The following is a 27,897-nucleotide window of genomic DNA, read 5'->3' on the forward strand; positions in this document are numbered from 1 at the left end:
GTAAAAGTAAATAACAAAGAATAGAAGAAGAGAAGTTTTAGGAGAGTTGACAGATTTTCACTCTCTCCCCACACCACATTAGAATGGACAGAATTAAACTGAATTTTTACAATTTGTAATCCTTTAGAGAATAAGAGAGGAAACCAAGGAACAAAACTTTTCAAGATGAAAAGTAGGTGGACATAAGTTGACAACCTCCACCTGAGAAAGTGGCTTCCTGATCTTGCAATAAGAAAAGCTGAGAAGCAGCCTCGTTATCCTGGAAGAGACCCCAAACTTTTACAAATTGGCAGTACTTCTGAAAATGGGTGTGAATGTAGAGACAAAAACAGAAAGACTGGTTGAATGCCTATTTAAGGAGCCTTTGAAGCCCCAGATCTTCTTGCTTCAGCCTCATGGATAGCTGCCCTGTCTACTCCCATGCCAGCAGACATCTAGAGTTTTCTTTTATGGAGGGGTCTATACACTGCAGGAAACCAGGCACTGTTGAAGACAGGGCTATCTATTAAAACAAGGAAATAAAGTGACAATTTACAAAAGACTGAGAACCCTGCTGAGTCCTCCGTCCTTGGCTCCAGAGAGCAGATCAACTGGACAACCAGCCCCAAAAGAATTCCCTAAAGATCCTGATGCCCAGTGTTGCAGGACAAACTGCCCAGCTGAACCACCAGGCTCTGAAGTCTGGAGTCAACACCCAGCCCAGCTCTCAGGGCTTCTAACCAGTATTTTAGTTAAACATGAGCAACCAAGCATCATCAGACATCTGAGAAAGGCAGCTAACATGAAAGACAGTCAAACAAACAAACCTGGGAAAAAACATTGAAGAAGAAGGTTATGTAGGAGGAAGAAAACCTGGGGAAAAAAAAAAACATTAAAAATGTCAGATAGAAAAGGAAAGATGTCGCATTCATGAAAAAAAGAATAGCTTTTGGATTTAAAAACATTACAGGAGAAATGATAGCCTCAGGAGAACATATACTAAAATTGGAACAATACAGAGACAATTAGCATGGCCTTTGCACAAGGATGGCACTCAAGTTCCTGAAGTGTTTGGAAAAAAAAAAAGAAAAGGAAAGTTGAGGTTGTTGTTTACTCTCTGTAGCCTGCCAGCTTCCTCTGTTCATGGGATTTTCCAGGCAAGAATACTGGAGTGGGTTGTCATTTCCTTCTCCAGGAGATCTTCCTGACCCAGGGATCAAACCTGTGTCTCCTGCATTGCTGGCAGATTCTTTATCACTAAGCCACCCAGGATTTCCCCAAAAGTAGAAGAAACCAAGAGGCAGGAGAGGAAAAGAAAATTGACCCAATCCAAATGGCAGGCATTCCACAAGGAGAAAATGGAGAAAAGAGCACTGAAGAAAACTGCTCAGAATGAAAGCAAATGAGTCTCGACTGGAAGCTCCCTCCGTATCCCCCACACACCAAGGAACAGCACTGTGACATTTCAGACCAAAGGCAAAGAGAAGCTCTCACAAGCCTCCACACACTAAACACAAATGACGTACAGGCAGAAAACAAAAAGATCAAACAATCATGGAAGCTGGAAACAATGGAGCTTAAAACTCTAAGTCAAAATGTTTTGTAATCTGGAGTTCTACACCTGGCTAGTCACTTCATTCTGAGGACACAATGAAAGCATTTTCACAGAAAGTCTCAAAAGATTTATTTCCCACGTATTTTTATTAAGAAGCTAATTAATAATGTATTTTATCAAATTTAAAATGAGACCAAGGGATGGAATGAAGGGGAGACCCAGAAAACGAGGCACAACAGAAAGCTCCAGGATGGGGATTAATTTCAGAAAAAGCAGTTACAGAAAAAGGAAAATTAATCATATATTATTCTAAGACTCAGGAAGAGCATTTAGACAGTAACAATAAAGCAAATGCTGATTACTGACCTAATGAAAATTACTTAACAGCTATACTGGATGGGGGAGGGGAAGGGAAGGGCTCCTGTGCATAAGGCAGGGACACGAGTGAAAGGGTTACATCCTCATTGTCCACAACAGGACGTAATCATTGATTATCATCAAAACTGAAAATCAATGGCAATAAAAGCATGCTATTTGGGATATGGAGGCAAAGTTCAAAAGAATTAGCTGGAAGAAGTTGAAAGAGATTTTTTTCTAAGAGTGGTTAACTTCGGGGAGGTGGAATGCACACTGAACTTATTTACTTAACGAGATTTGTAGCATTATTTGACTCTGCATTATGTGTGTGAATGTATGTGATAAAAAAGTTTTGAAAAATATTTCAAGTATGGAAACAAAAAAGTTAGAAAGTGAATTTCCTAGTGCAATTTCGACAGAAGGACATAAAAAAGATCTCACGAGAATAAGTTCCACTAATTCCAGACTGTGTTAAACACTTCTGAAGTTCTTCAGCACCCACTTCACCATCCTGTTAAAAAATAATTAGAGCCTGATTAATAAAAGAAGTTGTATAAAAGCATACTAAAATGCTAACTAGCTGTTCGAGGCCAATGAATAAATATGTAATCTTCAAAATGTTACTCGATTATCAACTACAAAATTATAGAGATAATTACTGATGACAAAGACATATTAGAGAACAACACACAACATGAATATTTTTTCACAATCAAAGTTTATTCTATTAAATTATGCAGGTATTTCACATATAATTTATATTCTCTACTTCTGAAAAACAGCATAATCACTCTGTCCTATAATAATGCTAAGTAAAATCTTGTGAGAATCATTATACTTCTACTATAAAAAGTTAGAAAAATGCCTAAAATGTGTTTGGAGAAGTCTCAAAAAGTTTCTTTCATGCTTCTTTTGAGGGGAGCTTATTTCTAAAGGATACTGAATCTTTCACTGGGAAGAGAAAATATCATTTTCCTCCACATCTTTACTCTCAGCTTGAGAGTCCCTCTACATTTTGGTGCTATTCCTCTGAGTTTTGTCCAAATATTCTTTGCCATTCTTATGGGAAAAAAATCTTTTGTCACAAATAAGAAATCACAATCAAAGTGAAACAGGTTAAATATTCTCATTATGTTTCAGTATCTCATCCTCTTTTCTACAAAAATAAAGAGTAGAATCATTTACTTGGAAGCATCTCATACATGGTCATGGATCCAAAACAACAGCTCTGGGAAAGGATTAGGGAGGCAAATGTAAAGCATGTAGTTTATAAGAATCCAAAAAACAAACAAACAAAACTTTTACAAACTAATTCTAAGAAGTATTATAAACATGTATAAGGAGCATTATAAACACTTCTAAGGAGTATTATAAACATTATCAGGCAAGTGAGAGACTAACTTTTAAATTTGAGGAAGTTTAACAAAACTCAGTAGTTACAATAAATTATGTTTTAAGGCAATATTTAAAAAAACAAAATTAATGCAAAAAATTTGTGAAAAAAATATCCAGTTTTTAAATAAAGACTCTGACCCTGTGTTTGCACCATTCACCTCATTTGTCTCTCTTGATATTGACCCTGTTTAGGTCTATCAAGCCTATTAGATTTACCTGATCGTCTTAAATTTTTAAGATATTTAATTATATACCAGTTTATTTATTGCATTTTAATCTGCTTGTTTTGGGGAAATAAACCCAAGTATTTGGTAGAACAAAAATTTAAGGAAAATGTCAAATAGTACCAATAGCACAGTCATAGCAAATCATTGTTGACAACTATTACAATGAAATAGTTTGTAAGTCAAATAAAGGTCTCTAAATATACATGTCTGGTCTCTAAATATACATGTCTAAAATATACATTCTTATATTTTAGGTTGTAGTTTTATAAAATGAGTTTATTATATAGTCAGCTATAGATTACATGCTTTTTCCCAGTATTATACTACTTAAGAGTTCCTTGCAGATAAGAGTGGAATAAGGTATCAGGAAGCCAAGTGGGCCTTAGAAAGCATCACTACAAACAAAGCTAGTGGAGGTGATGGAATTCCAGTTGAGCTATTTCAAATCCTCAAAGGTGATGCTGTGAAAGTGCTGCACTCGATATGCCAGCAAATATGGAAAACTCAGCAGTGGCCACAGGACTGGAAAAGGTCAGTTTTCGTTCCAATCCCAAACAAAGGCAATGCCAAAGAATGCTCAAACTACCGCCCAATTGCACTCATCTCACATGCTAGTAAAGTAATGCTCAAAATTCTCCAAGCCAGGCTTCAGCAATACGTGAACCATGAACTTCCAGATGTTCAAGCTGGTTTTAGAAAAGGCAGAGGAACAAGAGATCAAATTGCCAACATCTGCTGGATCATTGAAAAAGCAAGAGAGTTCCAGAAAAATGTCTATTTCTGCTTTATTGACTATGCCAAAGCCTTTGACTGTGTGGATCACAATAAATTGTGGAAAATTCTGAAAGAGATGGGAATACCAGACCATCTGACCTGTCTCTTGAGAAACCTGTATGCAGGTCAGGAAGCAACAGTTAGAACTGGACATGGAACAACAGACTGGTTCCAAATAGGAAAAGGAGTACGTCAAGGCTGTATATTGTCACCTGCTTATTTAACTTGTATGCAGAGTACATCATGAGAAACGCTGGGCTGGAAGAAACACAAGCTGGAATCAAGATTGCTGGGAGAAATATCAATAACCTCAGATATGCAGATGACACCACCCTTATGGCAGAAAGTGAAGAACTAAAGAGCCTCTTGATGAAAGTGAAAGAGGAGAGTGAAAAAGTTGGCTTAAAGCTCAACGTTCAGAAAACTAAGATCATGGCATCTGGTCCCATCACTCCATGGGAAATAGATGGGGAAACAGTGGAAACAGTGTCAGATTTTTTTGGGGGGGCTCCAAAATCACTGCTGATGGTGATTGCAGCCATGAAATTAAAAAGACGCTTACTCCTTGGAAGGAAGGTTATGGCCAACCTAGATAGCATATTTAAAAGCAGAGACATTACTTTGCCAACAAAATCCATCTAGTCAAGGCTATGGTTTTTCCAGTGGTCATGTATGGATGTGAGAGTTGGACGGTGAAGAAAGCTGAGCGCCGCAGAATTGATGCTTTTGAACTGTGGTGTTGGAGAAGACTCTTGAGAGTCCCTTGGACTGCAAGGAGATCCAATCAATCCATCCTAAAAGAGATCAATCCTGGGTGTTCATTGGAAGGACTGACGTTGAAGCTGAAACTCCAATACTTTGGCCACCTCATGCGAAGAGTTGACTCATTGGAAAAGACCCTAATGCTGGGTAGGATTGGGGGCAGGAGGAGAAGGGGACAACAGAGGATGAGATGGTTGGATGGCATCACCAACTTGATGGACATGGGTTTGGCTGGACTCCAGGAGTTGGTGATGGACAGGGAGGCCTGGTGTGCTGCAATTCATGGGGTCGCAAAGAGTCGGACACGACTGAGCGACTGAACTGAACTGAACTGAAGGTAACAGGATTGCATTTAGCTGCAAACAATAGAAAATATTATCAAAGGGCTTAAACAAATAAATGTTTATTGGGGCTAGGCAGATCAAGACCCTGAGGCAACTTAATGAGGCCATCAATCTCCTTTCATATTTCCAAATCCCCCATCCACAGGCCTTTATCTCAAGTTTCTGGCCTCAAGATCACAAGATAGCTACAGCACCTCCAAACATCAAGTCCCCTTTCCAGGCAAGTAGTCCCCTTTCCAGAAGGAGGAAAAAGGGCTAACACTAGTTTCAGCTAAGCTTTCCTCATTTGGAAAAGGAATGCATCCTAAAGAAATTGCACCTACATCTCAATGGCCAGTATTATGGCACATGGCTACCTTTATACAAAGGTGTCTGAGACAGGATTAGGGTTTTCCAACCTCTAATACACACGAAAAGGGAAAAGGATGTTTTGAATGAAATTTGGGTAGCCAAAACAAAGTGTTTGCAACATATAATAATTCTGTGTATATATATTTCTAGAAAGACATATGGGATCTAGTGAACTTCTAAATGAATGAATAGTGAATGAAAAATGTTATCAAACTTCTCTGAAATTCTAACCACTCAATAAATCTTCTTGACTACTATAAAAGGAAAGAGACATGGTCTGTGTCTAAGACTCAAGAGTGAATCTCTGTCTCTGCCCATTAGTTTGGTATTTGCGCCTTCATTCCACCCCATTTCCTTTACCTTTTCCTGATCTGCTTTACCATCAAGGCTCTCCCAGAAACATCCACAGTTTACAAGTCTCTGTGATACTCTGCCCCAGCCTCCTCAAGAAGATTTACACAGAGATCACTTCTTCCCAGATCCTATCTGGCTCAGTCTCCATGCACCACCCTGGTTTCTCCTAACATGTTAGACACCAAACTAACAGAATTTTTAATAAGATAATTATGACCACCCTAATTTCTGATCTCAGGAAAAAAACCTGGATAAGTTTAAAATACAAATTTCATATACATTTTAAATGATACACTAAATAAAAGAGCTTGACATTTGTTTTAGATTGCAATAATTTTTTTAAAACTGATATTTGTGCTATATATTTAGCATTTTACCTGGCCAGCAATAGCAAGGAAGCATTTCCACATGGGGTCTCCTGTTGAAATACTGCCTGGATAAGCTGGGTGTCCAGGGTATCCTGGCTGTCCCATTGGATTGCCAAAATTTCCAAACTAAAAGAGTGAAAAGGGAGGAGGTTATTAATATAAATATTAGCCATTATACACTAAATTTGGTTTAAAAGAAAATATTTATGAGAAGTCCGTTGAAAAGCAGAAATTGAGTTACTGAAACTTCCCAAATTATCACAAAAGCCGTTAGCTACAAACTGTTAGTTGCCCTGCATTACTTAATTCATCTCATTAACAAATATTATCCAATGTTCTTTAAAGTGTTAAAGAAAAAAGAAGTCTCTAGCCTCTAATAATGAGGCACACTTTAAAAAAGTGTTTATCATCATCACGGAAGCAAAAAGTTAAAAAATATAAGAAAATTTCACCTATAGTAAAATGAAAAAGTAGTAAACCTAAAGATACATACATAGAAGAATACATAGTAAATACAATGAAACTGTGACCATGACCAAATCAAGGGAAAGTGCATAGGGCTGAAACATCCTGTCCACCAAAAAACATGCATTGTTTTAAAAAGCAAGACACCAATTAAGAGAACAATAAGGTGGTAATTCAAACCATGATCTTCTTCAAAATAAGAATAACAAGAATACCAACAACAATAATAGCTAATATTTATTGAGAGCTTGTTATATCTTAATTACTGTTCTAACTACTTTCTCACTACCATGTGATTTCCCAACAAGTCGGTGAGATATGAAAGTACTATGTCCTTTTTTCAGTTGAGGACATAAAACTTCAAGCAGTTTCCTGAATTAGTTAAAGTTAAATGGCTAGTACCACGTAAACCATGATTCAAATATAGGTAGTCTGACCTCAGAGATTACATACTGTTTGTTTCCTGCTTTGGCTCTAGTAATTGTTTTCTTTTCACTCTGCAACTTGGTATGCATTCTTTTATATCTTAGAGGGGCATTTTGCGTGCTTGTTGCACTGTCATGTGTGACTCACTGCGACCCCATGGACTATAGCCTGCCAGGCTCATCCGTCCATGGAATTTTCCCAGCAAGAATACTAGAGTGGGTTATCATTTCCTCCTCCAGGGGATCTTTCTGACTCAGGGATTGAGCCCACATCTCCTGCATTGCAGGTGAATTCTTTACCACTGAGCCACTGGGAAAGTCCAGAGGCATTTTTTTCAGTGTTTTTAATGAGTTTGGAGGATGAAGAAATATCTTGACTAACTTTGAAGAGTGTGCAGAGATTGATGGAAGGCAAAAAGAGAAAAGAATTCTAAGTACTGGTTGGGGGGGGGGGCGGACAAAAAGGAACCTTTTGTAGCAGTTTGAAAAGCTGAAGCTTGGGATACAGTAAAGCTAAAAGGAATTACATATGGGAACTCCAGGAAATGTGCTCAGGAATGCAACCAATAGCTAGATTAGAGAGCAATAAAGTACAAGGAAGGAAACAATAAACATTAAAATAATATAATGAATTTCTTAAAAAGTAACTGTTTAAGAGTTACTTCTTTGGGACTCCCCTGCTAGTCAGTGGTTAAGAATCTACCTGTTAAAGCAGGGGACGTGGGTTCAATCCCTGGTCTGGGAAGATCTGACATGCCACAGGGCTACTATGACCAAGCCACAACTACTGAGCCTGAGCTCCTGAGCCCATGCTCGCAGTAAGAGAAGCCACTGCAATGAGAAGCCCACATAGTGCAACTAGAGAGAAGCCCCTGATTGCTGCACCTAGTGAAAGCCTGCAGGCAGTAATGAAGATCCAGCGCAGTCAAATAAATATATAAAATCTTTTAAAATAAATAAATAAAAATAAAAGTCACTTCTTTGAAAAGATGGTCAGGCAAGTTTCCAGAAAAAAAAGAGAGAAGTGTATATAGCCACAAAGAGAATTAAAAAAAAAAATATATATATATATATATACACATATACATATATATAAACAAATGCTTATGAACACCTTTTCATCAACACATTTGAAAAGGCAAATAAAATGGACCTTCTAAAAGTATTTAAATTCTATAAATTACAAAAATATACTGAAGAAAAAAAATCCTATTTCTAATAAGGGTAACTATGATATAAAGTGAAAGAAAGTGAAAGTGAAGTCGCTCAGTCGTGTCCAACTCTTTGCAACCCCATGGACACCAGGCTCCTCCGTCCATGGGATTTTCTAGGCAAGAGTACTGGAGTGGATTGCCATTTCCTTCTCCAGGGAATCTTCCCAACCCAGGGATCGAATCCAGGTCTCCCACATTGTAGACTGTCGCTTTACCATCTGAGACACCAGGGAAGTCTATGACATAAAGATCAACCTTAGATTTAAAAACTGCATAAAATACTATTTTTTGAGTTACCTCACTGATCGGGGGAAAGTTTCAGGCCAGTATTGGGGGACAAGTCTTGATCGAGAAAGGATTAGCAGAATTCCCAAAGCAACTTTTGCTCTGAGGCAATAACAAACACCTAGACTTTTGGTTCCAAGGCCTCCAAGGACATGGAGGGCAATTAGGGCCTGGGGCATATCCAAGAATTTAAGGCTTACTGGAGATACTCACCACCTTAAGGTTCACAGAAGGAAGAAAAGCTGAAAATTTTTTCTAAGAAGAGAGGCCAAACCAAGTATAAGCATATTGTTGTTTAGTTGCTAAGTTGTGTCTGACTTTTGAGACCCCATCGATGGTAGCCAGCCAGGCTTCCCTATCCTTGGGATGTCCCCACAAGAATACTGCAGTGGGTTGCCATTTCCTGCTCCAGGGGATCTTCCCATACCAGGGATTGAACCTATGTCTCTTGCACTGGCAAGTGGATTCTTTACCACTGAGCCTTAGCGGACCTAGACTCTCTACTGTAGCATCTCAAATAAAGTTTTACATCACTCTTTGGTAAGTATCCTTTGGTATCTAAATAGTATAATGATCTGATACTTGCTCCTACCCATTTTTTTTTTTTTTAAAGAGAGATGAAAAGGCTTTTCTGGAACATTTATAAAGATTGAAAGTGAAAGTCCCTCAGTCGTGTCCGACTCTTTGCGACCCCATGGACTATATAGTCCATGGAATTCTCCAAGCCAGAATACTAGAGTGGGTAGCCTTTCCCTTTTCCAGGGGATCTTCCCAACCCAGGGATCGAACCTAAGTCTGCCGCATTGCAGGCGGATTCTTTACCAGCTGAGCCACCAGGGTAGCCCAAGAATACTGGATTAGGTAGTCTAGCCCTTCTCCATAGGATCTTCCTAGATCCAGGAATCGAACCGGGGTCTCCTGCATTGCAGGCGGATTCTTTACCAACTGAGCTATCAGAGAAACCCTTAGAAAGCTTACTCTTTTTTTTCTATTCTTGGAACTTATTTTTCATTCTATTTCTTCCATGAATAGCTCATCTGTACAAGTTTTCTATGCTTGACATATACCCTTATGCTTGAAAATCCTGACCACACTGTAATATTACCTCAAAAATACGTATAAATTTTGTTGTATACGCTGTTATACCATGTGGATACTACAACTCCCAACTCCCAAAGGTGATGCAGGATAAACAATTAGGTAAGAAAGTATAATCTTCTCCCCCACAACCCAGGCCCCCAAAGTTTAGAAGAACACACTGCCCTTGGTAGAGTGATAAACACTAGAAGGCATTTCGCATATCTTAATTTACTCATAAGCAACATAAAGAACTGAAAAGAAGTGGTCAGAAAAATTCAGGGAAAGGATGTCTAGCAAAACTGGGGAAGCGGAGCGGGGAAGGACGGCTGAAGGGAGGGTGGACCAAAAAAAAATACTGGAACAAGAAGGATGCTTTGTTCCTCTATCCCAAGAAAGAAATTTCTAAAAACACTCCATACCCATGGTTCCACAAGGATTCGCCTAAGGGGCCATCACCTGCGGCTTTCCGCTTGGCCCCAGCCCCGGCTTCCTACACTGCGCAAAGTCCTGGCGCCGCCGAGTACCAGAAGCAGAAGTAAGCAAGGACCGACAGAGGGTGAACCCGCCAGGTGGCCACCGCCCGCAGGGGCGTCACATCCCGCGGGGCTGGAGGCCGCGCCGAAGCGGCCAAGACTCACCCCTCCTCCGTATCCCGGGTAGGCCATAACAATCTTGCGAGCGTCGGCCGTAGAGTCGGCGACCGCCCGGCTGGGAGAAAAGCGGAGGTCTAGTTGCAGGTGCAGGAGCAAGTGAGGGTGAGAGACGCGCTTGCTGCGCCTTACCTGTCCTCGAGACCAACCTTTTCTGAGTCCAGCCCCGCCCTACTTGGTTAGGATTGGCTGAGACATGCCCTTCGCAGCCTATCCTACCTAGGCCCGCCCCTTCCCCACGTCTAGTCCCACCCATCTCGTCTCTGATATGCTTCAAGCGCCCAGCCTTTTCCTACTCCGCCCCTATTGACTAGCTTAGGTGTCGCGCTCTAGCCTTCCTAAACTGCAAAGAAACCTTTGCTGCAGTAACTTCTACGCTCTTTGGAAATGCTCTCTAGGCCGGTTTCTTTTCATCTTAGAAATCCCAGACCAGCCCGCCCATGACTTCTTTTTACCTATTCGTCCACTTTTTTAAAGATGGATTACGAAATATATATCTATGAATTTCAAAACTTGCAGAGTTAATTACATCTCTTTTTGCGTAGCTTTGGAGTCACATCACCAAAATTATGAAACTTTGACTTCTACTCCAAAAGTAGTGTGTCTAAGCTAAAACGCTCTTGACACCAAATTTTACAAAAAGGTTATTATAGCTTGTTTGGTAGATAAATGGTGACAAGAGTTGTCAGATTTAGCAAATAAAAATACAGGATGTTCAGTTAAATTTTATTTTCAAATAAACAATGAATTAAAAAAATATATATGAGTATGTCCCAAACGTTGAATGAAACATGCACTTGTACTAAAAAATGATTTGCTGTTTATACGCTGATAATATACAAGGCATTCTACATATTATATATACCCAATAGATGACTCAACATTTGGGCAAACTCTTAACTTTTGCGTTGTGCCTCCTAATAATATCCGTCGAAAGGAACAGCTTGTTTTTTAATCACTCAGTGAAAAGTTAAATGCTTAATTACTTTGATTTATTAAGTAATAGTCATTGAATAGTTCTGCTTCTCTCTGGAGCTCAAGTGAATTTTGCAGCTCCAGTCTGAAAAAGGCACATGGGAAGGACAGCTGTAAATTTAGTTTAGAACAAAAAGACCATGATGATATTATTTTGAGTTACCTCTGAAGAATAAGACTACTGCTAAAATGTTTCTTAAAAGTGAGGATGTAAAAAAAAAAAAGTAAGGATATGGAAGAAAGTGTTACCTATTGGCAGGGAAAATTAACCTTGCAAAGCTGAGTAACTACAGAGGAGGAACTTGTTCAGCTACCCTACAGAGGAGGAACTTGTTCAACTTTGTAAAACCTAATTTTCCCAGAAAGAGACAGAAAGGAAGGAAGGTTGCTAAGATTATAAAGCACTCTTGAGAAAGTGTGCTTTGGTTCCGCTAGCGCAATAAGAAATACTTTGGCCAATGAGATTAAATTGGCATAAATAGATAATGGGGGATGGTAAAAACTTTTTGGTAAGAGGAAAGAACATCTGATTCATTAAAACATCAAGTGATAAAACATTACAAAGCAAAACAAATTGAAACGAATTGATATCATTTCAAGGGGGCTCCAAAGAGCTCTGGTATCGTAGTCCTTTATGGCTCAGTGCAGAGAAGAATTCAGCCGGAACGAAGAGGTAAATAAGAAGTGATTTATTAGAATAGGATGCCTGTGAGACTTACAAGAGGGTGGGTGAGAAATGTCGTGCCCCAAGAATTTCGTGGGCTACAATCTCATAATCAAAGGAAAAATGGGGAAGAGGAGAAGACCTTCGTCTTTCTTGAGTAGATGTAGTGCTTCCATCATTAGTTCATCTTCCAGGTTGAACAGAGTCGTTTTCTTGTCCCTGTGTGATCAAACTAGGTCCACAAATTCTTTTTCATGTGTGCAGAGAGCATGTCCTAGGGATCATTAATTTACTGAGCTCACAGGGCAGGATGTGTGTCTCACACACCATTGTTTTATTGTTTGGGGGCGTGTCCCATCCTTCTGTTGCATGGTTTTGTTGTTAAGCAAGCCTGCTTGGTTTTGTGGTTAAGCAAACCTCTTAATTTACAGGGGCCTCCTATATTTTTCTATTTACAATCCCCTAGTGTGATTCACCATTTAAACACTTACTTTGTCCATTCTGTCCCTATCAAAATCATTGCAAAGTTTTATTCTAATTGATTAACTACATATTCAAAGAAATACTCAGAAAGGACCAAGTGTTTTACATTTATAATTTTAGTCTAAATCTCTGGTCAGAATTTTTGTGCATTTTCTTTTCATCGTACTAGCCTTATCAATGCATTGTATTTGTGTCAACACTCCATGGGCGCCTTGCATTTCTATGTATATAATTTCAAGATGTGCTAAGTCGCTTCAGTCATGTCTGACTGTAGCCCGCCAGGCTCCTCTGTCCATGGGATTCTCCAGGCAAGAATACTAGAGTGGGTTGCCATGCCCTTCTCCAGGGGATCTTCCCGACCCACTTCTTATGTCTCCTGCATTGGCAGGTGAACTCTTTACCACTATTGCCACCTAGGAAACCCATAATTTCAAGATAGAGATGCTATTTTCTTCAAGGGCAGAGAGAAGCTTGGCTGCAGGATAGCAAAGACAAACTCTCCTTCCAGGGCAAAGTTTGCTTATGTATGCTAGCAGGATTTTCCTAAACTTAGAGTTCCTCCATGGTGATTCAAACCCATTGCTTCTATATTACTCATCTAGCAGCTTCATTTCACTCTGTGGAACTTGGGAGCAAAAGGAATCATGAGAATTCCTCCAGGCTGAGGAATCCGTAGCCTATTGTGCTGTGAGTAACAAAGTCCTTTGTCTCTGACAGAGAAACCTCTTCTGTCCTTCTGTCAACTTCTGTGAAATTGTGGCAAGCTACTCGTTAGCTGGTAAATAGGATAAAATATCAGACCCTTTGAAGTTCTAGGTAACGTGTTTCTTTCTTAGAGAAAGAACTACCCAGGGAAACTCCTACTGAAGGGTAGCAGAATATTCCACCCCAAAATATGCCACTTTGGCATAAGGATAATTCTGAAGGCAATTGAGAAGAAGCAGATACAAGAAAAGTTCTCTATTCTCCATTTGTCTAAAAGCAAGACCAAAGCGACACTCCTCTGCTCTCTACCAGGAAGGACAGAGATGAGTGACCCTTACCATAACAAAGGCAGGGACTTAAATCTTTATAACAAATCTTATGCTTTTTTATCCTTCTTTTCCTGGTAACTACCCCACAGGTAGTTTACTCATACCTTCCTTTTCTCTTTAGCTGAAGATGGCATTTAAGCCGAAGTTCTAAGCCACCTCTGAGAATTATTCCTTTTTCTCTGATTATCTCCCATGTCGTCTTCCCTGGTGGCTCAGCAGTAAAGAATCTGCCTGCAGTGTAGGAGACCTGCAGGAGATGCGGGTTTGATCCCTGGGTCAAGAAGATTCCCTGGAGAAGGAAATGGGAATCCACTTCAGTATTCTTGCCTGAGAAATCCCATGGACAGAGGAGCCTAGTGGGCTACAGTCTGTGGGGTCTGAGAGTTGGAAATGACTAAGTTGGAAATGACTCTCAGCAACGAGTTGGAAACAACTAAGCACACACACACATATAACAACATATACATGAGTATATGTGTTAGTAAACCTCTGGGCTATTTTCACTTGCTCATCTGTTTTTTATTATGGGGATCTCTGCCAAGAACTCAGCAGGGTAAACAGAAAATTATTTTACCACCCTTACATTATCGTTTAAGATACAGAGAAGATTTTCAACACTATAGTCTACTGTATCTCTCCCTAAACTCATTATTTCATATAATAAATTTTCCAGTATAGGAACTGAAATTTCAAATGAGTCAACAGGAGTATTTTTTAAAAGTAATTGTATGATACAGCCACCCAAGATGGCTGTTCTCTTCCTGTCTGTATATCCCCTGCTTGACCAGTGAGTGCCTGCTTCACCTACACTCTACTCACCTGGCTGACCTTCCCACATACTTGCCCCAGGCCCTGGCTAATAACTGTTACTTTAGCCACCATGGTAGCTTATCAAAGGGGCAGTGAGGGACATGCCTTCTGCTGGTTCCCCTGGTAACCAGTGAGTCAACTTGATATAAATTCCCCCTGTAGTTGGTAACTCCCGGCCCCTGGAGCAAAGACTGCCCGGTGTCCTGCCTGCAGTCCTCGCACATGGTAGGGTATTTCTCAAGGGTATTGTGTCAGATATGCAAGTTTCCCCATCCCTTAAACCTTTGATGTCTCTGTTGCAGACATCAAAGACATTTCTTTGGACTTAAAGCTGGTTAAGCAAAGGCTTACAGGCCTGCATAGTGCAGCTCAATAGTAACAGTAATGACAATTTGCTCCATGATTCAGTGAGTATGGTATGAACAGCATCATTTTATGAAAATAGAATGTATAAAAACCATTTTAAATTGTACATGTTTTTTCATAAATTACTCCATTATTTCATAAAAAATAGCTTATAGAGTAAATGGACTTTGCTGGTGGCTCAGTGGCAAAGAATCTTCTTGCCGATGCAAGTGACAAGGGTTGGATCCGAAAGATCCCCTAGGGGAGGGGATGGCTACCCACTCCAGTTTTCTTGCCATGGACAGAGGAGCCTGGCGGGATACAGTCCATAGGGTCACAAAGAGCCAGACATGACTTAGCAACTAAACAACAACAATAATAAATGTTATGTAACAGGCACTGTTTTGTGAAGTGTTATTCCTCTAAAGAACTCCATCAGGTATAGACAATTATTATTTTATAAATGTAAAAAGTAAGATGGAGAGTTGTATATCACTTATCTATAATTGCACAGTTAGCATAGAAAAGCTGAGGTTAGAACCCAGGAGGTTTAGCTGCAGAATGTGGTCTCTTAAACAATACATTTGTTTGCTTTGTATTTTAAAATACAAAATTTTGTATTTCGCTGACAAATCTTCTTGCTTCTCTACTAACCCACTTCAGTCTATTGTCAGCACAGCTGAAAGAGCAACGCTTTAAAAATATAAGTTACATCATGTCCAGTCAAGGCTCCAATCCCGTAAGTGGCCCTTATCTCACCCAGAGGATGAAAGAATGTGCTTGCTATGGCCTGAAAAGTCCTGATGTGATCTTCCCCATGCTGCTGCTCTGTAACCGCTCTATGACTCACCTCTGGCTCAATCCACACCAGACTCACTGGTCTCCTTGCTTTAGAGGAGAGAGCCCATTTACTCTCTCTCTACCCACATAGTATTTTAAAATAAAACAAAAATTATTTAGGGCTTAAAGAGCAGAAAAAATGGCACACCAATAACTAGAGAAATAAACAAGAAAATTCATGGTTTTGACTAAGATGAGCCAAAAATTCGTTCTTACACAGGAAATACGTGCTTTCTGACAGGTGTAAAGTTTTCATAACTGTGTCTACTTATAGTATTTCTTCCAAATCTTTGTGGTCTTTGGCCTTAGGGTGAGTTTAGATATTCAATTAACCAGTACCTTTACTAGTATAATATAAACACTGCAATAAGGATGGTTCCCTTTCCTATCTGTGCCCATCTCACTTTCTCTTTCCTTCTAAATGAATTTTTTCTTTCTCCCCCTCTTCACAGATGGAAAACATAGGAAAATAGAGACAGTAAATATTTACTGCTCCTCAGCAAACTTCAGAGCCAGAATCTACCCCTCTCAGGAATCATTAATACGCCAAATACTAAGATATACCAGCTAATGAAAAACAGCATGAATGGAGCTTATTTTATAGCACGAAGAAATTTCACATAGATAGCCTAATTCATTTTAGTCAATAAATACTTATTTAACATCTATGTTGTAGTACTAGTTTAGGTGGAAAAAATATACATCAGTGGAAGTGGGGAGGATGTCCTTGCCCTTGTGGAGCTTATATTCTAGCAGGAAGAATAAGCAATAATAACTAAAGATAATGAATAAGTAAATTAATACATAGTATATTAGAAGATGATAAATGCTGTGGAACAAAAGGAACATGAAAACAGAGGTAAGGGTAGGGAGGTGACTAAGTAGGTGGCAGTAAAGAATGGGGTGCCCAAAGTAGCCTTGTAAAGCAAAGGATGTTTGTGCAAAGGATTAAAGGACATGAGCAAGTTAGACATCAAATTCTCTGAAGGAAGTATGTTCCAAGCAGAACTAGAGCTATAATCTAGAAATCTGATGACCTGTTTAAAGCAAAGTAAGGAGCCCAGTGGATCTGGTGTAGATTGAGCCAGAGGTGAGTCATAGAATGGTTACAGAGCAGCAATACTGGGGAAGATCATGTCAGGACTTTATATACCTTTGCAAGCACATTCTTTCATCCTCTGGGTGAGATAATGGTCACTTAAGGGATTGGAGCCTTAGCCTGACATGATGTAGCTTATGTTTTAAAGCATCATTCTTTCAGCTGTGCTGACAATAGACTGAAGTAGATTAGTAGAGAAGCAAGGAGATCTATCAGCAATCTGCTGGCTCAGTTCAGTTCAGTTCAGTCGCTCAGTCGTGTCTGACTCTTTGCGACCCCATGAATTGCAGCACGCCAGGCCTCTCTGTCCATCACCAACTCCCGGAGTCTACCCAAACCCATGTCCATCGAGTCGGTGATGCCATCCAACCATCTCATCCTCTGTCGTCCCCTTCTCTTCCCGCCCCCAATCCTACTCAGCATTAGGGTCTTTTCCAATGAGTCAACACTTCGCATGAGGTGGCCAAAGTATTGGAGTTTCAGCTTCAACATCAGACCTTCCAATGAACACCCAGGATTGATCTCTTTTAGGATGGATTGACTGGATCTCCTTGCAGTCCAAGGGACTCTCGAGAGTCTTCTCCAACACCACAGTTCACAAGCATCAATTCTGCAGCGCTCAGCTTTCTTCACCGTCCAACTCTCACATCCATACATGACCACTGCAAAAACCATAGCCTTCACTAGACGGACTTTTGTTGGCAAAGTAATGTCTCTGCTTTTAAATATGCTATCTAGGTTGGCCATAACCTTCCTTCCAAGGAGTAAGCGTCTTTAAATTTCATGGCTGCAGTCACCATCAGCAGTGATTCTGGAGCCCAAAAAAATAAAGTCTGACACTGTTTCCACTGTTTCCCCATCTATTTCCCATGGAGTGATGGGACCAGATGCCATGATCTTAGTTCTCTGAACGTTGAGCTTTAAGCCAACTTTTTCACTCTCCTCCTTCACCTTCATCAAGAGGCACTTTAGTTCTTCTTCACTCTCTGCCATAAGGGTGGTGTCATCCGCATATCTGAGGTTATTGATATTTCTCCCGGCAATCTTGATTCCAGCTTGTGTTTCTTCCAGCCCAGCGTTTCTCATGATGTACTCTGCATATAAGTTAAATAAGCAGGGTGACAATATACAGCCTTGACGTACTCCTTTTCCTATTTGGAACCAGTCTGTTGTTCCATGTCCAGTTCTAACTGTTGCTTCCTGACCTGCATACAGGTTTCTCAAGAGACAGGTCAGATAGTCTGGTATTTCCATCTCTTTCAGAGTTTTCCACAGTTTATTGTGATCCACACAGTCAAAGGCTTTGTCATAGTCAATAAAGCAGAAATAGATGTTTTTCTGGAACTCTCTTGCTTTTTTGATGATCCAGCAGATGTGGGCAATTTGATCTCTTGTTCCTCTGCCTTTTCTAAAACCAGCTTGAACATCTGGAAGTTCATGGTTCACGTATTGCTGAAGCCTGGCTTGGAGAATTTTGAGCATTACTTTACTAGCATGTGAGATGAGTGCAATTGGGCGGTAGTTTGAGCATTCTTTGGCATTGCCTTTGTTTGGGATTGGAACGAAAACTGACCTTTTCCAGTCCTGTGGCCACTGCTGAGTTTTCCAAATTTGCTGGCATATTGAGTGCAGCACTTTCACAGCATCACCTTTGAGGATTTGAAATAGCTCAACTGGAATTCCATCACCTCCACTAGCTTTGTTCGTAGTGATGCTTTCTAAGGCCCACTTGACTTCACATTCCAGGATGTCTGGCTCTAGGTGAGTGATCACACCATCGTGATTATCTGTGTCGTGAAGATCTTTTTTGTACAGTTCTGTGTATTCTTGCCACCTCTTCTTACTATCTTCTGCTTCTGTTAGGTCCATACCATTTCTGTCCTTTATCGAGCCTATCTTTGCATGAAATGTTCCTTTGGTATCTCTAATCTTCTTGAAGAGAGCTCTAGTCTTTCCCAATCTGTTGTTTTCCTCTATTTCTTTGCACTGATCGCTGAGGAAGGCTTTCTTATCCTTGCTATTCTTTGGAACTCTGCATTGAGATGGGAATATCTTTCCTTTTCTCCTTTGCTTTTCGCTTCTCTTCTCTTCCCAGCTATCTGTAAGGCCTCCTCAGACAGCCATTTTGCTTTTTTGCATTTCTTTTCCATGGGGATTTTCTTGATCCCTGTCTCCTGTACAATGTCATGAACCTCGTCCATAGTTCGTCAGGCAATCTGTCTATCAGGTCTAGTCCCTTAAATCTGTTTGTCACTTCCACTGTATACTCATAAGGGATTTGATCTAGGTCATATCTGAATGGTCTAGTGGTTTTCCCTACTTTCTTCAATTTAAGTCTGAATTTGTCAATAAGCAGTTCATGATCTGAGCCACAGTCTGCTCCTGGTCTTGTTTTTGCTGACTGTATAGAGCTTCTCCATCTTTGGCTGCAAAGAATATAATCAATCTGATTTCGGTGTTGACCATCTGGTGATGTCCACGTGTAGAGTCTTCTCTTGTGTTGTTGGAATAGGGTGTTTGCTATGACCAGTGTGTTCTCGTGGCAAAACTCTATTAGCCTTTGCCCTGCTTCATTCTGTACTCCAAGGCCAAACTTGCCTGTTACGCCAGGTGTTTCTTGACTTCCTACTTTTGCATTCCAGTCCCCTATAATGAAAAGGACATCTTTTTTGGGTGTTAGTTCTAGAAGGTCTTGTAGGTCTTCATAGAACCGTTCAACCGTTCAACTTCAGCTTCTTCGGCTGTTGAAGAATCTGTTGGTAATTTAGAGATAATGGTGACTTACCATGGAGCAGCAGCTGAGATGGTGAGAAGTGGTCAGACCATTTTCCATTTTTAAGGTATAGCCTTCTTGATTTACTGATGCTTTGGATTTGACCATTAATGGCTTGGTGACAAAGTTTCTCTCCTTGGCCAAACTCTAGCCACGTTCTTCTGAGAGATCTTCTTAACCCTGGCCCATACAAACTTGAACAAAAACTAACTTAGTTTCTAACAGCTCAAGGCTGTATCCCTAGAATGACCCTAGTCCCCTTAAAGTGCCCATATGAGAAGACTCAAAGCTTCCAACAGAATTTTCTGTTGCTGGCTGGCTTGTTCCAGCCAACACTTGAAGATAGGGTCCCATCTCCCAGTCTCCGAGGGAGGGGAGGAGCCTTTGATAAGTGCCACTTAGCGAACCCTGAAGGATTTCGCTTAGGCTAGACCCCTCTTCCTGCTCTTTGTAATTTTTTCTTGCTTTCCAGATTCTACAGGGCCCTCACTTACCCCCACCCCTTATTCCCTCATCCTCCCGTTAAAACACACAGGCACCTAACTACAAATCAAAGTTGAGTTCAATTCACATCAGAATCTTTGCCCTATAATTTCCCTTTTAATAGCCTATGACCAATTTAAATTACCCTTACTACTTTAACTAGTGTCCAGTTTTGTGTATCATTGTCAATGGTGGCAACTGGAGGAAGAACTGTTTGGGATGGCCAAATCAAAAATCAATATTGAACATGTTAGATTTGAGATGCCTAGGAGACTAAGTGACAATGTTCAGTAGGTTGTTGATCTAAGAGGCTGGTTGGAATGAACAGTGCCTACCTACCTACCACCCAGCATTTGCTTCTTGCTGAACCTTTCTATTTCCCACCTGATCCATGTATTGTAACTGTTAAGAAGTAGTGAAGAATTCTGTAAGAGATATTCCTCCAAAAATGGTCTTAAAATGGAAATGATTCCTATTGGCAATGAAAGTGAGAGGGCCTGAGAAATTAATGCCTCTTTGACATTGTTTTCCATAGAATTAATAAATGATAGAAACAGATTATGACCTAGTGAATTAAAGGTGAAGCTTATTATAAATGAAAGTGATTCTGGCAACCTTTAAATCCACATAGTTTGAGAAATTATGCACACCCAATGTTAGACAGCTCGTGCTGTCTTAAAAAAAAAACCATGGACAGGACTGCTTAAACAGTGGGAATTTATTTCTCCCAGTTCTAGAGACTGAAAGCCCAAGATCAAGGTGCCAGAGCATTGGTGAGACACCTTGAGTTGCAGATGGTTGCCTTCTCACTGTTTCCACACATGGCCTGTAGCCAGAGGGAGACAGAGAAGTGAATTCTCCGGTGTTTCTTATTAGGGCACTGATAATTCCATTCTGAGGGGCACACCTTCATAACCTCATCTAAACCTTATTATCTTTCAATGACACTATCTCCAAATACCATCACACTGTTAGGCTTCAATAAATGATTTTTAAGGGAACATAGTTATCTATAACATATATCATCTAAAAGGTGAGGAAGAGGAGACACAGTCATAAGTGGCTGTTGTGTTGTCACCTTGGTTCCACCCTAGAATTTATTTATTTCATGTTAAAATATATTCACATAGATTTCATGCCATTGCTTTAATTGATAGACATGCAATAATTATCATACTTTCTCCAGAAATTATTTATTGTGTTTTCAACATGAAATAATGTGTTAATGTCACAAGGTATAAAAATATGACAGTTCTAACGAGGTGGATGAAACTGGAGCCTATTATACAGAGTGAAGTAAGCCAGAAAGAAAAACACCAATACAGTATACTAATGCAAATATATGAAATTTAGAAAGTTTGTAAAGATAACCCTGTATGCGAGACAGCAAAAGAGACACAGATGTATAGAACAATCTTTTGGACTCTATGGGAGAGGGTGAGGGTGGGATGATATGGGAGAATGGCATTGAAACATGTATATTATCATATGTGAAATGTATCGCCAGTCCAGGTTCAATGCATGATACAGGGTTCTTGGGGCTGGTGCACCGGGATGACCCAGAGGGATGGGATGGAGAGGGAGGTAGGAGGGGGGTTCTGGAAGGGGAACACATGTACACCCATGGCAGATTCATGTCAACGTATGGCAAAACCAATACAATATTGTAAAGTAAAAAAATAATAAATTTTTTAAAAAAGAACAAAAAATAAAAAGGCATCATATCATACTCTAAAAAAAAAATAAAGTTTATTTTAAAACTTTAAAAAAAAATATGACAGTACAAAGTGAAATCATCTGGTAATAATTTCATTAAAAGTCCAAAGGCTCAGTTTCTTTCAGGAACTGCCTAGGGGTTCTGCCCGCTAGCAAGGACAGACAGCTATAAGCTTCCTAAATAAGAAAAACCGGAATATTATTTACCATTTATTATTGAAACTAGCCACTTGACAAATTGACCTTATTCAGCTAGGCTTTCAACAACACAGTTTCCTGTTTCTGATTCTGGTAATATTAAGTACTCTATTGGCAGAAGCACAAACTCTAAAGCAATTTAATAACCTGTAATATATATATGAAAAGTGTCAACAGGGCTCTTCAGAAAGGTGAAGAATGGTAGCTTCTGAATATATATATATATACATATATATATATATATATATATATATATATATAGCAATAAATATACTTGGATTGCTAAAGCTCTATTAAGCAATCTGGATTCAACACAAACTTCTTTAGAAATGCTATGTGTAATGTTAATTGCAATGTGTGTCCACCACTAATGCTCAGTAAAAGCACCAACACTATAATTAATAGCCTTGGTGAAGTTATCTGTGATTCAGGTAATATTGGAAAAACACCTGTCTTACATTTGATTTTTAAATGTTTATTTATTTGGTTGCATTGGGTCTTAGTTGCGACACACAGAATCTTCATTGTGTCACGCAGGATCTTTCATTGTGGCACATAGACTCTCTGGTTGTGGCGTGCCAATTTAGTTGTGGTGCATGGGCTTAGTTGCTCCCCTACAAGTGGGATCTTAGTTCCCCAACCCCTGCACTGAAAGGCAGATTCTTAATAACCGACCACCAGGGAAGTCCTGTCTTAAATTTTAAATACAGGTTTCATGCTTGTGAATATCAGACCCTATATTACCATGAGACCATACACTCACAACACTGACTTTCTAGAAAGATAGAAATGAAATAACGTTGACTGATACTTTTTGTTGGTGCTTATCCCTTCAGTCAGTAACTTAATTATATATCATGTGAGTTTGAGTTACCAAAAACTAAAATAATTTGATCAAAACCATAAAAGTGGTCCAATCCTTAAATAGATCATGGACTGCCTAAAAGCTGAGATCATCTCATTTCCACACATGCATGTGTGAAGATAAGGTTGCTGGTGGAAATAAGACCTGGTTATAAGAATGAAAGAAAAGATTACAATCTTGTTTTCCATAAATGTTTGTTGTTTATATATTTATGAATCTGGTTACACTGTGCAGCTTTGGAGATCGTAGTTCCCAGATCAGGGATTGAACCGATTGAACTGGGCCCTCAACAGTGAAAGCGCAGAGTCCTAAGCACTGGACCACCAGGGAATTCACCTACGATCTATGTATTTATATAGCACATGATACTTTTCACAGCTATTTTGCAGAATATTATATTTGATATTCACAACAACCTTGTGAAATAAATAGCACCAGTTATTCAATAAATTTTAAGAGGAAACTAAGATAGTAATAAGGTGCATCGTGAATGTAGGCACAGATCAAAACAGTTGCAAAATATTTTTAAAACAAAACATGACCTAATTGATTTTCATGTTTGGAAAATGATAACCCAAAGTGCTCCTGTAGTTTTGAATAAATGAATGACGTTCCAGGCTTAAGCTTTCTAAGTTGTTTAAAAGCTAAGAATTAAGTTATAAAGCACTTTATTGAGTTCTCCTAAATTAGAAATTAAGTAATAGAAAAGTTTAGTTCAGCCCTTGTAAGGTCCCAGAGGATAGGAATTATTACATATACTAACACAGATGAGGATCCATGATCAGTCATGGTGCAAAAACCACCAGAGTGGATATAAGAAACTCAATTAATGCACCATCCAAGATCTGCTCAACTTAGACTATCTCAAACGGTTGCTTTGTTTTCTAGCCTCTACCCATAAAACTCATTTGCTGCCATGCATGAGTGCTCAGTTGTGTCTGACTCTTTGCGACCCCATGGACTGTAGATCGTCATGCTCCTCTGTCCATGGAGTTTTCCAGGCAAGAATACTAGAGCTGGTTGTCATTTCCTCCTCCAGGGTATCTTCCCCATCCAAGGATCAAACCCATGTCTTTTTCATCTCTTGCATTGGCAGGAGGATTCTTTACTAGCTGAGCCAACTAGGGAAGCCCTCTAGTTGTTGGTACATTTATTAAAAATCCAGATGGCACACTCAAACAGTAATTGAGGGATTAAAATAAAGTCACTATTTACAAAGGTGTTGACATAGTTAAGAGACACCAATAAAGGATGATACAGCATCTTAGTGCAAGCAACACTGAGAATCAATTACCACACTTAGACTGTGGGGGCAAGGCAAGGAGGCAGCTACCGAAACCTGGAAAGAGCAGCTGTGTGGAGAGAGCCACCTGACATGACCTTCAGTGGAGGTATGTAAGATACACTGGATAGAAGGGAGTTGAGGATACAACAGCCTCTCTTCCCTGTCTCCAATCTCCTTTCAGAAATTCCAATGACTGATCTCCACCAAAAGCCAGAGAAAAAGGGAGTTTAGGGACACAACAGCCTCCCAGGGAATAGTTCGGTATAGGGGAGGGTGGAGCATGAATCTTCAGAGGCAAGTGGAAAAGATAAAAAATGGTGAAGAGAAACAAATTCCATAACGTACATTTATAATCCTGCCAAAATTTAACAACTCTTCAATTAGAGGCTCAATTTATGTAACTTTTCTGTAAGGCAAAAATCCAGATAAATTGCTTAAAGTTAGTATTTATAGGAAGATTATATTGAATCGAGAATTTCTCCTTCATTAAAACCAAATGCTTGACTGAGCAATTAGGCTATGGAGATGAGACAGGGAGAATGAAAGAAAACCTAGCTTTTTATTCAGCCACCATGATTCCATTACAGACTTGATCCACCCATTCTCAAGAGGCACTATGGCAACCAGCTCAGAAGAAAGGGGGAGGGGGAGGAGAAAGGAGGATGTAACCTAGCAACAGAATCTTTAGGCCACAGTTTGCTCATAAATTGTCAAAATGGCAGTTAGTGATATCAGAAAACATAATTAAATCAAGAGAAAGTATACCAAAAAGGGGTGAGTGGGAATATAGCAAATACTTAGGTATGTAGATAAGAAAGACCAAATATTTATTTAAGTTAAAATTCCTATATAAAATGTTTTTCTGAATATTATTTTAAATAAATGTAAAAACTGTTTAGAAGGAAATAAAAAACTGATTTCTATTAGAAAAGCATGTGCCTAAGATAGAGATTTTTCAGTATAAATTTGAAAAATTAGATGGTTATAATCTCAACCTTAAGTATTAACTAAAACTTATGACCAACCTAAACAGCATATTGAAAAGCAGAGACATTACTTTGTCAACAAAAGTCCGTCTAGTCAAGGCTATGGTTTTTCCAGTGGTCATGTATGGATGTGAGAGTTGGACTATAAAGAAAGCTGAGCACCGAAGAATTGATGCTTTTGAACTGTGGTGTTGGAGAAGACTCTTGAGAGTCTCTTGGACTGCAAGGAGATCCAACCAGTCCATCCTAAAGGAAATCAGTCCTGAATATTCATTGGTAGGATTGATGCTGAAGCTGAAACTCCAATACTTTGGCCACCTGATGCAAAGAGCTGACTCGTTTGAAAAGACCCTGATGCTGGGAAAGATTGAGGGCAGGAGGAGAACGAGACAACAGAGGATGAGATAGTTGGATGGCATCACCGACTCAATGGACATGGGTTTGGGTGGACTCCGGGAGCTGGTGATGGACAGGGAGGCCTGGCGTGCTGCAGTTCATGGGGTTGCAGAGAGTCAGACGCGACTGAGCGACTGAACTGAACTGAACTGAAGCAAACATGTATCTTCAAGCTTATTATGACTTTATCATAGTTATTCAAGAATGAAAAAAGTAGTTCATATTTTTTATTTTTAATTTTTTTTATTTTTTAATGTGTCTATCTATCTATTTGGCTGCATCAAGTCTTAGTTGCTGCACTCAGGATCTGCTGTGGTGCACGAACTTTCTAGTTGTGGAGTGCAGGCTTAGTTGCTCCAAGGCATGTGGGAGCTTAGTCCCCTGACCAGGGATCAAACCCACATTCCTTCATTGCAAGGCAGATTCTTAACCATTGGACTACCACGAAAGTCCCCCAAAATAGTTGATATTTAGATCAATATTGATATTTCCTTCTGATTGGTATTTGAGAAATGTTCACGTAGAACACTATTAGCTAACCACAGCATGCAGATAACAAATTAATACCTATAACAGAATTAGGACAATTTCCCTTTATTAACTCCACTGATTTCATTCATTCACATACACATTCTGATTTCAAGAGAATATGTTAACTGGTACACTAACCACATTTTCTTATTTTCTAAATTTTTGAAGTTCTGGGATCTGGGGCCAGACTAACTGTCCCTCCCAGGACTTGTTTAGTCACTAAGTCAACCTGACTCTTTTGCGACCCCACGGACTATAGCCAACCAGGCTCCTCTGTCCATGAGATTTCCCAGGCAAGAATACTGGAGAGGGTTGCCATTTCCTTCTCCAGGGGATCTTCCTGACCCAGGGATCGAACCTGTCTCCTGCATTGCAGGTGGATTCATTACCACTGAGCTATCAAGGAAGCCCAGAACCTACCAAAGGGAACTGTGTATATGTGTTTAGTCACTCAGTCATGTCTGACTCTTTGTGACCATATGGACAGACTGCATCCTGCCAGGCTCCTCTGTCCATGGGATTCTCCAGGCAAGAATTCTGGAGCGGGGTGCCACTTTCTTCTTCAGGGGACCTCCCCAACCCAGGGACTGAACTTGCATCTCCTGTATTGCAGGCAGATTCTTCACCACTGAGATGCCAGGGAAGCCCTTCCCAGGGGCTAACCAATTATTAAAGACAGCAAAAGACTCAACACAGTCTTTTGTAGGCAAACTAGGTAATCCAGAGCCTGAACTCTGAACTGCCACCTCTCTCTGGATGTCTTGTCAAGAGGTAGAATCCTCTGCACTAATCTCCCTGGGGCCAGATACCAGGCAACTGGAAGAAACAGCCTCTATGACCCCAGAGCCTGCCGAAATTATTCAAACTAGCCAATTCTAACCTTGTTTACCCTGCCTTTCCTGGCCTTTCCCATGGAAACCAAAATGCAGGCTCCACTCATCCTTTTCCGTGGCTCTTTATACCTCCTGACTGACCCTGGTGCTTCCCTATGCATGGTCTGGTGTGCCCCTCCTATTAGAAACTGTAACCGACTTGGCAATCATCTCCTGATCTGTCGTCCTCATCCTATTGAAATAACAATAAAACTTACAGTTTAAAACAATTGGTTCTAGTCATTATCATCTGTTTTAACTCATGAAGGAACTGTGCAGTAAATATTTCAGATTGATCATTGACTCTAGGTTCATTTACTGGCTGTGTGACACTGGAGAATAATACAACTATTGGGCCACTAATAGTTGTAATAATACAACTAATAATAATACAATTATTCTGTGACGCAGAATAATACAACTTCTATGACTCTCAGTCCACTTTTGCAAAATAGTGAAATTCTCTTCTACTAGAAAAATTAGTCCTCTTACTGTTTTCTCTGTTTTTATAAAATATAATACTTTATACTAAATTACCTCCCCATTGGGAAATATAGATAATTTCCCTTTTCTTTTATCTGGCAAAAAATCTATAATTGTACCTAGTGACAGTTTTTTTGACTTGAGACCAGCCAAATCAGTTGTGATACAATTAAGATTTGATAGTAAAGTCCCCACAAGGTGGCGGCAGAGACATCACCATCAGCCGCCAGTAGCTGTACAGAAGAGCCTAAGGAAGGAAGCAAGGGAAGAGGATGCTATGCCTACAGCTGAACGTCTAGGATTTGGTGCTGCTTTGAGTCTGTCGGCTCCACATAGGAGACGCTGGGTCATCGAGCTTCCAGGGAACTTAATAGGCCAAAGGCAGTGTTTGGCCCCATCTAAGACCCTGGGTCAGCTTTTAGAATTTCATTTTGTGAGGAAGTTCAGGTTTTTTTCTACAGTTCACTGTGGTGT

At 39.8% G+C, this 27,897-nt stretch overlaps 1 protein-coding gene and 1 non-coding gene across 3 annotated transcripts in view; one reads left to right on the forward strand and one right to left on the reverse strand.

Moving 5' to 3' along the window:
* Positions 1-27,897, reverse strand: part of GCA (grancalcin) — a 44,919-nt gene that overhangs the window by 8,623 nt on the left and 8,399 nt on the right. Inside the window, exons 1-3 of one of the 2 annotated variants that reach the window (XM_081581591.1) lie at positions 10,574-10,741; positions 6,476-6,592; positions 2,333-2,402 (exon numbers count right to left, since the gene is read on the reverse strand). In XM_081581591.1, coding sequence (XP_081437717.1) covers positions 2,333-2,402; positions 6,476-6,592; positions 10,574-10,600 — 214 coding nt within the window. In that variant the 5' untranslated portion in view covers positions 10,601-10,741. Of the gene's footprint in view, positions 1-2,332; positions 2,403-6,475; positions 6,593-10,573; positions 10,742-27,897 lie in introns of those variants that run through there. The other variant, XM_081581592.1, reaches the window with a different exon arrangement.
* LOC145543926 (U6 spliceosomal RNA) lies at positions 957-1,061 on the forward strand. The gene has a single exon (XR_014081168.1). It is a non-coding gene; the product is annotated as a U6 spliceosomal RNA (small nuclear RNA).

This window comes from Giraffa tippelskirchi, chromosome 3 (genome assembly GCF_054371585.1).
Source record: "Giraffa tippelskirchi isolate mGirTip1 chromosome 3, T2T-mGirTip1v1.2.pri, whole genome shotgun sequence".
NCBI classification, from domain to species: domain Eukaryota; kingdom Metazoa; phylum Chordata; class Mammalia; order Artiodactyla; family Giraffidae; genus Giraffa; species Giraffa tippelskirchi.